General features: G+C 42.1%; 1 protein-coding gene and 1 long non-coding RNA gene across 5 annotated transcripts in view; one reads left to right on the top strand and one right to left on the bottom strand.

The window, feature by feature from the left end:
- Positions 1-919: 919 nt before the first annotated feature.
- Positions 920-6,271, top strand: LOC111928382 (uncharacterized). 2 transcript variants are annotated; one of them, XR_002864076.2, is made up of 6 exons: positions 920-1,059; positions 2,143-2,218; positions 3,380-3,451; positions 3,782-3,863; positions 5,348-5,551; positions 6,046-6,271. It is a non-coding gene; the product is annotated as an uncharacterized LOC111928382 (long non-coding RNA). The 2 variants fall into 2 exon arrangements; XR_002864075.2 differs by lacking the exon at positions 5,348-5,551.
- A 3,005-nt stretch (positions 6,272-9,276) lies between these two features.
- The window catches only part of PDGFRA (platelet derived growth factor receptor alpha), a 34,522-nt gene continuing 30,261 nt past the window's right edge, over positions 9,277-13,537 (bottom strand). For all 3 annotated transcript variants that reach the window (XM_086887910.1, XM_023925220.2, XM_023925218.2), the window contains one exon: positions 9,277-12,590. In XM_086887910.1, coding sequence (XP_086744036.1) covers positions 12,443-12,590 — 148 coding nt within the window. In that variant the 3' untranslated portion in view covers positions 9,277-12,442. The remainder of the gene's footprint in view (positions 12,591-13,537) is intronic.

Below are 13,537 nucleotides of genomic sequence, written 5' to 3'. Positions count from 1 at the left end.
AAAGCCACATTTTTCTCACGCTAAACGATTGATCAAAACAAAAGAAAACATCTCACCCAGGCTCACCAGTCAGTCTTGCTGCTGATCACGGCCCCACAGGCAGTGCCAGTGTTTCACAACAGTCGCTTTCTTCAGCTGTCAGTGTGCATCCTTTAGACATCAGCAGGAAATAAAGCACAAAACTGGAGACAGGAAATTGTTTAATGATAGAAATTGGCAAAGACAGGTGTAATCCTCATGCTACATTTAGCTCATTTTAGGAAACACGCAGGTATCATTTTGACAGCACGCTTCTAACAAAAAAAAAGGTAAAGATTTACATGGTAAGATGTGCTCTTCTTAGACCTAGCCCTCATTCTGTTGGTAAATTGACTACCAGTCATAGCTGCGACATGAGTTTTTGTGAACTCAGTCTAGAAAAGGACATTTTAAATTCAGCTTTCAGTGCCTTTTAATGCTGTTGTTGAATGACAGCTACGGTGTGATAGAGATTGAAGTTAGTCTATTAGTACCTGCCCTTGGTTTCACAGCCTCTATAAAAACACCACCTTTGCCTCTGATATTGGCCTTTCCTCATCTGCTCCTTTGCTGCAAACTTTGAGCCAGGTTTAACTTTGGTTCATTTAATCTCTAGCACCTTCCCTAGCCATGGACTTTGCCCTGCTCTTTTCCTGCCTCTTCTCATTAGCCCAAGACACTCAGCTTTTCCTTCTCAGTTCCCCAATTCTCATTAATTTATTTTCCAAGAAGCAAAAAGTGAAAATAAGTATACAACGAAAACCCCAGGAAGTACCAAATTAAAACCAGGGAGCTGATTTGTGTCCTGAGAAGACTCCAAGGTCACAGTCCTCTACTGCTCCTCATTGTGACCAAGAAGCCTCCTTGACAGCTTCAACACAGAGAGAGAGAGCAGCTGTAGGGAGAAAAAGGACAAACATCACCCCTCTCCAGCTGTGCTTTCCCATACACAGACAAATCCTGCTAGGAAATGACAAGGAGCAGCTAAAGGAAACGGGCTTCGGAGATACAAAACGCTCATCACTGCCGCGCTTGGAATGGGTGAGATGAAAGAGGAAGTGTCAAATCCAAACCAGACCCTGCACACACACCTGTGACTGTGTACACACAGCCATCTGAACCTGCAGAAGATGAAAAACAGATGACAATTCAATTTGATATGGGACTATAGCTATTTATGTTATTACATGCTAAAGACTGCACATAGGACTGAGTATAAACCTGACTTTTTGGAAATGGGAGAGATAAATAGAAATTAATCATGGCTTTCTTACAATTCTGCTTTATGAGTGTGAATATCTGAGAGTGAAGGCAGTGCCTGAATATATCTCCTGAACTTACTTTCAGTTTTATTCAGAGTGCTGCTAGTTATTAAAGCTCAACAGGCAAATTCTAGAACTATTTAGCAACTGATTCTGGGATTCTCATTTTTTAAAAGTTACTTGAAAATTGAAAAAAAACAAGAGAAAGAATATTATTTTCCCTCATAAAATATGTAACCAAGTATACAACTCTACTTTATCAGCTGAATGCTGGTGGGTTTTCCCCACAGAGTGAATTTCTGGAGAAGCCCTGTATTCTGTGACTTCCTGTGAAATTCTGGCAGGAGAGTGGGACTGGTGATGGGCTGTATCAGATTCCTTTGCCATCTCTTTGTGATGGGTGGTGGAGTCCCAGATACTGGAATCGCAGATTGTTCACTTTCATTTGTGCATTGCTAGCTCTCATCATTAAAGAAACATCACATGAAAGCAAGCACAACTTGAAAGTCCATCAAGTGGAACTGAAAGAACCTTGTTTTGTCTTGATTTCAAATCTGGCCTTGGAGGATCTGCTTATGACTCCTGTTATATGGTACAGCAGTGCTTCATGTTTTTTTCCTGAGCACCATAATCACTTTGCCTCCTAGGCATCAATCAGGGTTAATAAGGCCAGTTGGCAAGGAGCAGATTGCCCACTACGTAATCAAGACAGATTTTGAGTCAAAATCCTTCTATGCCAGTAGGAATATTTCCAGACTTGTACTAGAAGATGAACATAAAGATGAAACTAGAAGATGAACTAGAAGATAAAACAGCATATGAGGATTTCTTTAATAACCCTTTGATAATATTTTGGAAACAGAGATGAAAATGTGCCTTCATTTACAAAGGATTGAAGAGTCATGAGCTGAGGAACTGGAGAAGATATTGGGACACAGGTGCATATTGTCCATTTATCGTTTTGATAATACGGTTTCTCTGCTTTGTTTGTCTCTTCTCCAATTGGCACATTTTGCATCAAAATACATATTTTTAAAGATACAGTCCCACTGAGTTTCTGCAGAGTTGCTTACATGTACAGCCCTTCATAAACTATAGGTTTTAACATGTGATATGCAGTGAGCATGGAGCAAAGTATTTTTGTTCTCCAGAGCTCCAATGCTCAGGCAAGTGATTCACAGCACCTGCAGGGAGGGAAGAAGGAGTCAAAGTGATTTTCCAAAGTACTGACCACGGACATATCATGGGGGTGATGTGGCCTTAAGGGAGAGGGACGACAGGAAAGGACAATAGTGTTGCTAGTTTCTGACTTCCATAATTATATGTTTGCAGAATTAGGGCGGGAGGGAAGCAGGCTGCTTCAATACTGCAACAAGTATTTATCAGTTGCCACTTACTTCTTGTTGCATGCTAAGGAACATTTCTGATAATTTCTCTGCTAAAAGAGCTGAGCTTGCTGAAATATAAGGTGGGGGATTATATTGGGGCAGGACGTGGGCAAACCCAGACACTGCACAGGCATACCCTGCTCCTCCAGGTTTCCCAAGACCATCTCATTACCTAACATCCTTTGCTTTCACTACTCTGTCCAAAACAATAACTGTGTTTTCATGCAAAATGTTCTCTGCTGAGAAACTTACAGCTTTGCAGATTATAGCAGATATATAGCTTTGTATTCACATATTTAGCAGAATTTATTATACAGAATTACTGACAAATAAGATCACATGCAAAGGTTAATGAGCTAAAACTGCATTTCAACAAGCTGTTTTTGATGTAGTCATGACAATGTAATGAAAAGTTTGAAAGATGTACAATTTCTGTAATAAATGAATATTCACTTTTGTTCTGAAATATTAGTACTTGTGTCTAGACTTTGAGTGCTTCCAATCACAGAGCTATTAAAGCCAGAAGAATTCAGATGGTTAGCAAAATGGTCTTCAAGATGTGCCTGCTGTATTAAAAAGATTTGATCTCAGCCTAGGCTGTGGTTCATATGAGACAGATAATAATTGATTTTATTATTTGTTTTATTTACTGATATGTTTTAAATGGTTTATATATTTTTAATTATTTTTCTACTATCTTCTTTTTTCCAGATTCATTAAAAAACTAGGAACTTGCAAACATTCCCAATATTTGGAGTGCTTGTCTATTCAAACAGAGAGAAGGTACAGTTAAATATATATAAATATAGACAATCCAACCTCAATATTGTCAGGTTCAACAATATAATGATATAAAAATAATAATCTGACAGTACTTTAGCTGCTGCATGGCTACTTGATGTAAAAGTCTGGGTAAAATGAAGAATGGGTGATTTGGGGAGTTGACAGGAGGGTCAGTTGTCAGCTGCTCAAATCTAGCCCAGGCTGCTGATAGCAGTAGGGGTAGTAATGGAACTATCACTGCCATTATTTTCTGGTAGCTGTTTGACTGGAGTAAAATGAGACAGTGGCCTACTCCCTTTGTTTTACATTACCCATCCCTCTGTTCTCTAGACAGTGCCAAAAAGGCTCTCAGGCTACTCCCTAGAAGAGAGGTGTCAATGCACAAAACTTGGTGAGGATGTCTCGAGTGATGGTAAGCACATCTGGAAGTAAGAAACTTCAAGCCAGAATCACAGTATCCTCTGAGCCCTAAAGGAGCCTCCTTCAATCCAGCAGCTTCTTTTAAGGTTTTGTGAAGGTGTGCTGGTGATAACCTCAAGGCTAAATCTTTAATTGTCCCTCTTGGTAATCCAGGAGTGTCACACATTTGACTTACTGGTCTTGACCAAAGTCTTACCCAATGCTCCTGTGGGAGTGAGAACTGAGGTGCTTTGTCCTATGCAAGGTGACAGAGTTTAATCCCTGCTAGCACTCTAGGATATGCCATATTATGATGTTTATCCTGTCTAGTGCTTACATAGTATGGTATGCTCCCTCTCCTATCACTTACAGGGGTCCTTCTACCTCCCTCACCAGCAGCAGATCCTGTTATTGGAGAGGTCTCCCAGAGCAGAGCTACTGTTCCCCCCACACCATGAGTCAGACAGGTCTCAGCAGTAGGGACAGCAGTCTGTGTGTGGCTGAAGGACCTCGACTGGAGCCTGGGGACAGCATGATAGACAGGCTGCTGGAATCAGATATATAGTGATGGAGGGAGGGAGGCAGGTCTGCCATGAGCTCCATCATCACTGCTCAGCAGACGAGTAAGAAAATTCTTCTTTTCTACTGACTCAGGACTCTCATGAGCCTCCTGCTCACTCCCTGCTGAGGGAGAAGAAGATAACCTGAGCAGTATTGTGACAAAATTCAGTGCTGGCACAGCAGAGCTCCCCTGGATGAGATGGTCTCAGAATTAATATGTGGCAGGTTGGCAATGTCTTTTATGAACCCACATGGCTGGCAAAACCCAGGCAGCACTGGCAGGATCTCTGATGGGTGTGAAGTTGTAAGGCTGTGGTGGGGCTCAGAGCCCTCTTTCACATTACTCCTGAGCCATAAAGGTGAGGAGCCCGTGGGCAGGGAGCAGCCAGTGGGCAGATGTGCCCACACACAAGCACCACTGCGTTCTGCTAGCATGTTTGAGCCCTTGTGTCAGGGACCCAGGGAAATGGGGCTCTCACCGGCTCCCAGATCCGACTGCTGCAGGGCAGAGTAGGGGAACAAAATGTATTTTTCGTGCCTGGGCATGCAGTCTGAGCAGCAACCAAGCAGACACAGCTTTCGTGTCCCTACCCTGTCACAGCATTTATTTGGAATCTCAGGAGGGAGGAGGTAAAAGTGGATTTCAATTGGGTCAAAAAAAAACCAGTAGCTTGCTTTTTTGTCCATGGCAAAAATGGAATTTTCAGGAAAAAGTCTAAATACCAAAATATTCAAGCCAAAAAATAAAGCTTTTAATTTTTGGCAGCTCAGGACAGGTTTGGGCTGCTCAGTTTTTGACAGTAAAGCAACATATATTCGCACCATTTTTTTCATCTTCTTTTACAGTATGCTGACATTTTCAAATGCATTTTCTCATGAAATGCAGTTTGTCTTGAACATTTTCAACAACGCTTTTCCACGGTATTTAATTCTCAGGGATTCTCACTGCCAGGGGAACAGCCAAGGATCCAGGGAGGAGCCATGGAAATGCATGAGATATGCCAGCTCTCAAGAGCAGCTTGAAGTGGCACTGGGCCCCTTCGATTCTGGCCCTTGGCAGCAGCTGGTGTTGCCCAAGTTTGAAGTGGGGCAGAGATGCAGCTGAGCTCCCAGCCCACCTCTGGGGGGAAGCTGAAAAGGGTAGGCACAGGAGAAAAGAGCCAAGTCAAATGTACCTTTGATCAAAGGGTGCAAAGACAGCAAAAAAACCAGACTGTGTCATGCCTCAGCATTGTCTCTCTACTTGTGCCAAGCCTTGCAGACAAGAGAGAGCATCTCCTGACCAGCCCACAGCTGTAAGAGAAGCATGGGCACTCCCCTGTACTTGCAACCAAAGGCTGTGCCAAAGCCTCCGTGTTGCTACACTGCACTGTGGTTGGAAATGCTATGGAGGGTCCTCTATACATTCCTGCTTTTCCATACATGTGCAAGCAGCTCTGATCCAGCCCAGGAGGGGTTGGCAGTGGTGCCCCTCCTGCTCTTCAAAGAGCAGTCTCTCTGAGCCAACCAGCAGGGAGATACAGCTCAAAGAAGCAAGGGAAGGTCTTGTGACAGCGTGAGAAAACACATTTAACTAAATTCATCTGCATGTTTTTACTGAATAGAAGTGTTATGGCATTTTTTTTTCCCTACAGGCATCTTTTCTCCTTCAGACCAGTCCACCTTCACTAACTTTTAGCCAGAGGAGCTTCCTACGCAGAGCATCAGAGTGTTGCACACACATGACCAGAACTGCCACAGGCAGACACCAGAAACTACACTAAAAACAATTAAAATATGCTCATGAAATCCCACTTCCCTGCTCATCCAGCCCATCAAACTCTAGTCTAGATGATGGGGTTTCTGAGCTCCTCTGAGCAAACAGTGTGAAAATATAAGTCTTGGTTTGGTGCATGCCCAGAGTGTTGAACTAATAACACTTGTCTCATATGTAAGCAGCTGCAAAACCTGATATTTACACAAGGATTCACAGAGATGAGAAAAGCCTGCTTTTTCTTTTTTTCTTTTCTAGATGGCAGGCTCTGGTTCAAATGGGAATTAATTTGGGAAAACCCTCTGGTTTGTATCATACAGCATGCCAGGTTAAATGACTAGAGTAGACTCTATTTACTGTATAATTGAAGATTAGCTTTAGAGCATTGACATCGTTCCCACATCAGTATAGCAGCATTTTTACCTACCAAAGCACCCATCAGTTTGCATATCAAATAGATTGTGAGAAAAGTAGAACTCTGCCTTTAAAAGCACTCAATCAATGAGATCACAAATACACTTGGAATAAATACAATTACACCTATATACGCTTGCTGGCGGGAGCCACTTTTTTTCAGAGCTTGGAACCCACACATGCTTGGCTTACCTTAGACAAGGTGGCTGCAATTTCAAAGCTTAGAGCTGCCTTTAAATAGGCTTTTCTTAGACTTGGATATCAACTGGCACATGCTTCTGCTGGCAACACAAGGGCTGTTGTCTCAGCCACACAGAAGTAATATGCGAAAGACGGCTTTTATGAGGCCAATTAGTAGAGACGGAAAACACAACCCAGGTTTTAGCTACCCAAGCCCTATGTCAAGGGCTTGAGTACCTGATGTGAGTTTCTTCTCATTTTTTTTAGATTTATCAGGTGGTCTAATAAGTTACATCCCCCTTCTGACAAAGCTTGTATCACTTTTATGGAGAAATGATGGAGCAGGCAATGCTCCTGCTGGCAGAATGCAGCAGAGCTAATGGCAGGGTGGGTACAGCAAAGTCTGATACATCAGATTGCTGCAGGGAAGAGCTTGCAAACTCGAGCTTACCTCCAACCCCCGTGCCCCCTGAGGGTTACATTTTGAGGGTCTTGGTACATACATTAGGCTGGTCCCAACTCTTTTTTTGAGTCTCAAGAAGGCACATGAACCTGGCCCTCAGCTCAGCAGTGCTTTTAGCTCCCCATCTAGCACCATCACAACACTAAAGTGACAAAAGAATTAATGCAGAGAAACAGACATTGTCTCAAGTGATATCAGGATATCTAATGTCTCACTTCTTGCCACATTTTAAATCATATTTTGTTTTAAATTCCTCCCTCTCTCTCCACAAGTGATAGTTTTTTGAGGCAAAAAGCAGAGTGCCCTTCAGCCCTATCAGGGATAGCAAGGTGGTTGCCAGTCTCATTCTGTAAAAACCCTATGGTTATCATAATAGGTTCAAAGTTCTTCCAAACAAAACAGCTGGAGCTGATGGACACTGTGTGTTCTTCCTATTGTTTTAAGAGCTCCAGCTCTGCCTCTGCAGTGGCAGTACATCTGTGTTGCTGTGCGAGCAAAAACAGAGGAAGGATGAGGAAAAAACCAATTTCACATATTTTTGTCTGTTGCTTCCATCTTGTGGCCAACTTGGAAAAGAAAAATTTGGGTCATTATTTCAGTAACGTTATTATTAACAAATGAAAGGAAATGCTGGAATTTTTAGAGGTGGTTCTAATCCTTAGTTGTTTCATCCTCCAGTCGCTTGGATGGAAATGAACTGGGGTTGGTCTTCCTATCCTCCTTGCCAGAAGCCTGCCCTTCTCTGCTCCTGGCACAGTGCTGCTCTCTCACAGCTCCTGTTTCCTGGGCAGACTGCCTCTGCCGTGTGCCAGTGCATGCCCTCAGCACTTTTCCAGCCAAATACTTGCTGAGGCCTTGAGACAGGGAGCAAGATGATGTGTGGAACCCCAGTCTGGTGCAGCAAGGGGCTAGAATTTTGCCCAAAATGGGTGTACTTCAGCAAGAAGGTGAGAAACTCACTGTCCGTGTTCCCCAGCATGGATAGATGTGCTCACAGGCACACACAGTCATGCCCTGTGCTTGGGTGAATGCTCTGTACCCAGGCTCTTTCATAGAGAGAGATTTGGGTACCCCCACCCTTTACCCCACACAGCAGAAATAACCAGTCCATCAGTCCTTGTGTCTCACACAGCTGCTGGGCTTCCAGAAGAGCAGGTGCACAGCTGAGCAGGATGCAGGGACACAATCACTTCCAGAACTCTTTCCTGTCCCCCTGTGGTGACAGGAAGTGGTGTGTCTGTGCAGTGTTACAGGATAAAGACTCCTTTCAGCAAGGACACACAAAGGAGAGACAACCTACTGTAACTCTTATCTAAAGGGCTCAGGATGCTGCACCCCATTTGAATGAGGAGGGGGAGATGTTAGATGGAGAATTCATTTCCCAGCAAGTTCCCAGCAAGAACAGTGACCACGCCAAGGATGGAAGGCTGCTAACCTACCATTCACAGGGCATTCCCACAGTCAGCCTTGCCTGGCTCCCACTGAAAAACCGACAGGCTTTTGTGCAGGAAGGGCAGCTGTCAAGTTTAACTCAGATTTCAGGTTGAAATCTTGCAAATCTCCTCAAATTCCCATTCAGTTACATACACTGTAAAACTGATCACTGTGGGAGCCCAGAACCATAGTAATAATCTGGTTTGTTTCACAAAGGAGGTGAGTTCAGCACAAGTTCTTGTTCCCCTGCTGCCAGGGGCCTTTCCCGGGTGTGTGCAGACCAGCAGGCATCAATGCCCCAGCACACATGGTGCCAAGGCCAAGGGTTTTATCTTGTGCAGGGAGCCCAGTGCCCACCCACTCACCCACCCAGTGCTGGAGCACCTTACCTGCTATGTTTTGGGAGATAATGTGACTCCCCACAGATGTCACTCGGTATCCCGGTCTTTCGCTGCCAGCACTTCCTCACTATGCCCACTGGAAGGGCTCGGATGCATGCTTGTCATTACTGCCTGATGGCTTTGCAGAGAGCTCAAAGAGCTCTTTCTTGAGGGGAAAAACCCCTGAGCAAGACTGATTCTTTACAACCATCTTTCAATAAGTGAGTATAGACCCCTCACATATCTTTAAATTATATATCATTTATTGAAATATAGAGATCTTAATTTACAAGATTTTTTTCAAAGACAAAATATCAACAGGGGCATTTTTGAAATACATTTTGTGCCTACCGTCGCTCAGGCCAGTTTGCCCTTCTTCAAACATTTCACAACAGCCATCATTTTGGAAACACTTCCTTTTTTATTATTCTAAAATATAGCTTTTGGACATTCAAAGTGCAACAGTTAACGTGCCTGTGGAATATATCACAGTAAAAAAAATATAAACAAAGGCAGTGATATAGCTGTCATAAATGTTTTGGCAGTATTCTAGAAGTCTATATAAAAATACTTATATACATATTGATGTATAACATCATCATATCTCACGTCCTTCATCATGTAATAGGACCATTTTGTACAAGTTGCAGACCACGCTGTAAGGAATATGTTGGCCATTCCAAATCAAAAGCTGCATTTCGTAGGATAACACTGATTGTCATTATACAATTACTGTAGAAAAAGGTTTGGGAATATCTCTTCCAGTGGCTTCTCAAAAAGTAAGCCATAAAAAGAAAAAAGTCTGTAATACTGATAATATTGTGAAACTAAACAATTCATCCTCTCACACTTCTCCCTGTCTAGTAAATCCTCTCTCTTCCTCTCCTTCTCATTCCAGTTTCCAGGCCAGCTTGTCTGATGACAAGCCTGCAGTGAGCTGGGTTTGGCTAGACCCCTGCCACGGATGCAACTGATCTGCACAATACTCATGACAAGATGGGGAGTTAACACTACTGTGTACCAGAAAGTGAGCCAGCTCTGGTTCACTGTTTGAGTCTAGCCTGAGATGTACTGTGAGATACAGAATGAGGCTGGTGAGGGGAAGGCAAATCTGCATAAAAATGTCCTTAGATTCCAGTAACTGATATCATAAAACATGCTGGGGCTGATTTTCAAACCCTAAAGAACACTAGGCCATGTGCAAAAATGCAGGTGAAATTACTTGCCTAATTTGAATGTGTAGTTGTAAAGACTACACGTGCAAATTAAGGCACATGTCATCTCAAGTGGCCATTCAGATATCTGGGATATCCATAGACAATTTGTGTTTCCTCAATTCGTAGTTCATAACTGGAGGGAGATTTCACACCATCTCATCTGTCCTGGCTGTATCAAGAGTCTATGTTTCACAGTTGTCCCCATACAGAGCTCAGTGACGTGTTTGGCAAAAGCATGGTCCCAGGAAGACACTTGTTCTTGGTCTGTCGAATGCAGGAAGCAGAGGATGCACCATCATTCACCATTCCTTCTGATTGTCAGCTTCCATCGCGGTTGAAAATGCAGGGGCTTGCTTCAGGTCCTGTTTTCACATTTGCTGTGATCTTGTGCATGGCCTCAGCCAGGTGACAGCTTGAAACCCAGACCCAAAATTATTTGCCTGTGCAGCATCCCACACTGTAACATTGCCAATATTGCATTTGCTTTTATTTGATCTGTCCACAAGTGAAGTCAAGGGGACTTATGAAGCTTTTTGTAGGGCCATTTGAAGGTAAACTGTAGTTTAACATGGCAGCATGTTCTGTCAGTCACTCTTTCACACTTCCTAGGAAAATACTGTAACACAGGAATGAGTTTGCACCGCATTTGCATTGGTTATGTCGTAACAGAGGCTGGGCATATCCTACTAGGTGCTCATTGCACTGAATTAAGGCAAAGTTTGAAAGTTGAGTACCAGAAAGGATGGGGCCCTTGGCAGTGATGAACTTTTTTTCACGTGTAAGTCTTCTGAAGCATCATATCTCAATAACACATTGTACAGTGATAACAGTAATTATAATACTTTGTTCATATAACTGGTGTCAAAAAACAATTGCAGGCTGAGAGCAGGTTCATTTTCATGCACCTTCTTCCAAAAAACATTCATAGAAGCATTTACCTTTTGTAGTTAGTCTGCAAAGATAGTAGAGATTTCTGCTCCTGTTTAAACTTGAAAACTAAGACAAGAATATTTTCTGCATATTTATTTCTGCTTATTTGAACTCATGTTTCAGGATGGGAGAAATGTCTTTATTCCTTGAACAGTTCAAATATCAAATCAATTCTTCACAGCTAACCTCAGGATAAGATTTCTTTTGAGTACCCATGAAAAACTAATAATGGGATATTTCTGGTGTTGTTTTTTGTTGCTTTTTTTAATTTAAATTTTGAAAACCTCACTTAATCAGAGAAAAAGTAATTGCTTCTAGTATATCTGATTAGAAAAGCTACTCAGCTCATGAAAGAAAATAATTTTAATTTTTTTCTCCATGTTACTATTACCATTCTGTGTAGATACAAAAAAAAAAAAAAAAATATTTTGGGCTGGAAATTTCTCCCCTGCACTTAAAAAAGTGTTTCAATACTGTGCTTTTACTGAAGGACAATGGATTGTAAAATATACATTTAGTGTTACTGAAAACAGTAGTAGTATTATCTTGAAAATAGCTACCTTCTATAGTTAATAAAGACTTACTAGGTTTCTAACACCTATTTATAGACTGACTTTTAATTATCATTATTATTATCGTTATTATTCCCCTTTACTTGCATTAATGGTAGAAAGTAACGTGCTTTATAGTACCAGTCAGTCCCTTGTGGTTTTAGACCTTTATGGTCCAAAAGTGGTTTTTGCATGTTCTTCAATTCACATGATAGTTCAACAGCAGCTGACATTGAGATTGAGGGAGGAGTACACAAAATTCATGAATGACCTCTTCTAAAATCCATGGCATGTGTTCAATGTGCACCTCAAAAGATCCTTGAGTAGACAGTTATTTACATAATTACAATGGTGAAGTATTGCTGCAGTGGAAAATTGGTCCATCAAAGTCATATGAATGCCCTTGAAACACAAAACTGGTCAGTTTGTGGCCTTTCCCTTCATCCTCCTACCAGTTGGAATGGCAAGCAACACTGAGATGCTACTGAAGTACTGCAAGAAGCAACACTAAAAAAAATCCATCTTCAACATATCTCTTTCATTTATTCTCAGGCTGACTCCTCTGTCCATTTCTGGGAATTCCTTTCTACAAATCCACCTCCTCTTCACATCCTTGTCGTTACATTAAAGTGGTTTTCTCTGTGGAGCAGAAGTCTGTAGGCAACACGGGAAGCTTCCCTGTGTGCAGAGCTGGCAGGTGTCGGTGGGGTTACAGGAAGCTGTCCTCCACCAAGTCTGAGGAGTCGATCCCAATGTCATCCATCATGTCAATGTCCTCAATGGTCTCGTCCTCTCTCTTGATGAAGGTAGAGCTACTGGAACCAGTTTCAATGGCACTTTCTTCAGATGTCTGCGAACTGGAAGAGACAAATATCTCAGAGATAAAGTACGTGGTGACTATGGCTGGGTAAATACTCCAGTCTCTAGTGGAACTGAATGCTACCACCCCGGATGCTTTCTCATCCAATTTCTGTGCAATCTTAGGTGACTGTGACCACCAGTTTCGTAGGACATGATATATCTTGTATATCAAAAGTAGTGAACCACCTTGGAATTCAAAGGAGCATGCTCTTCTTATGTTCCTCCAAGCACTCTCAGCCAGACACTTGTTGGAGAAATAGTTTTATGACACTACTGTGACAAGAGGTCACTTACATAAATCTAGGGAGGTCAGGTGAAAGTAAGAGCAATAACAGACAGTAAGATAACTAAAGAGAGATAATATGTCTTAATTTTGATAGTACTTTTAGGGACTCCTTTCTTTCCTTACTTGAATAAATCACAAAAAAAATGTAAAAAAAATAAAAAATCAAAAAAGAGACATTTCTAGGTTGCTGAATCTATATACTATGAATTAAGGGATGACTTAAATCTGCACCATTCACAATTAGGGTCAGGCAGTGCTGTGTTGTAGTGCCGTTGGTCATGAAAATTGACAAGAGAGAAGTAAAAAGTTCTGGACACCCTTGCTTTCACAGAAAATTTTATCATAGAAGATATTATCAACAACTATTGCTGGGCTCAGGTCAAACAACTTCTCACAGATTTTGGAATTTGTCTCATACAAACAAATCAATCATTTGAGATCTCATATGAAGCTCCAAGGAGGCAAGATGTTGCCAAATATCCCTACAAATCCGCCAGACAACCACTGTGACTTGACCAAGCTATTAAAGGAGCCCCAAAAACACACGGAAGCACCCTACCAGCAGTGACCTAACCCTGGCAACCACAAAAAGGCAAAATTATTTTTTTCCTATTGAAAACACTGTGGCCAGTCATACTACCATAGTTGTATGCAACT

This window comes from Cyanistes caeruleus, chromosome 5, assembly GCF_971803275.1.
Source record: "Cyanistes caeruleus chromosome 5, bCyaCae1.hap1.1, whole genome shotgun sequence".
Taxonomy (NCBI): domain Eukaryota; kingdom Metazoa; phylum Chordata; class Aves; order Passeriformes; family Paridae; genus Cyanistes; species Cyanistes caeruleus.
Note: the sequence above shows the minus strand (reverse complement) of the source record. Positions and strands in the feature narration are given on the sequence as shown.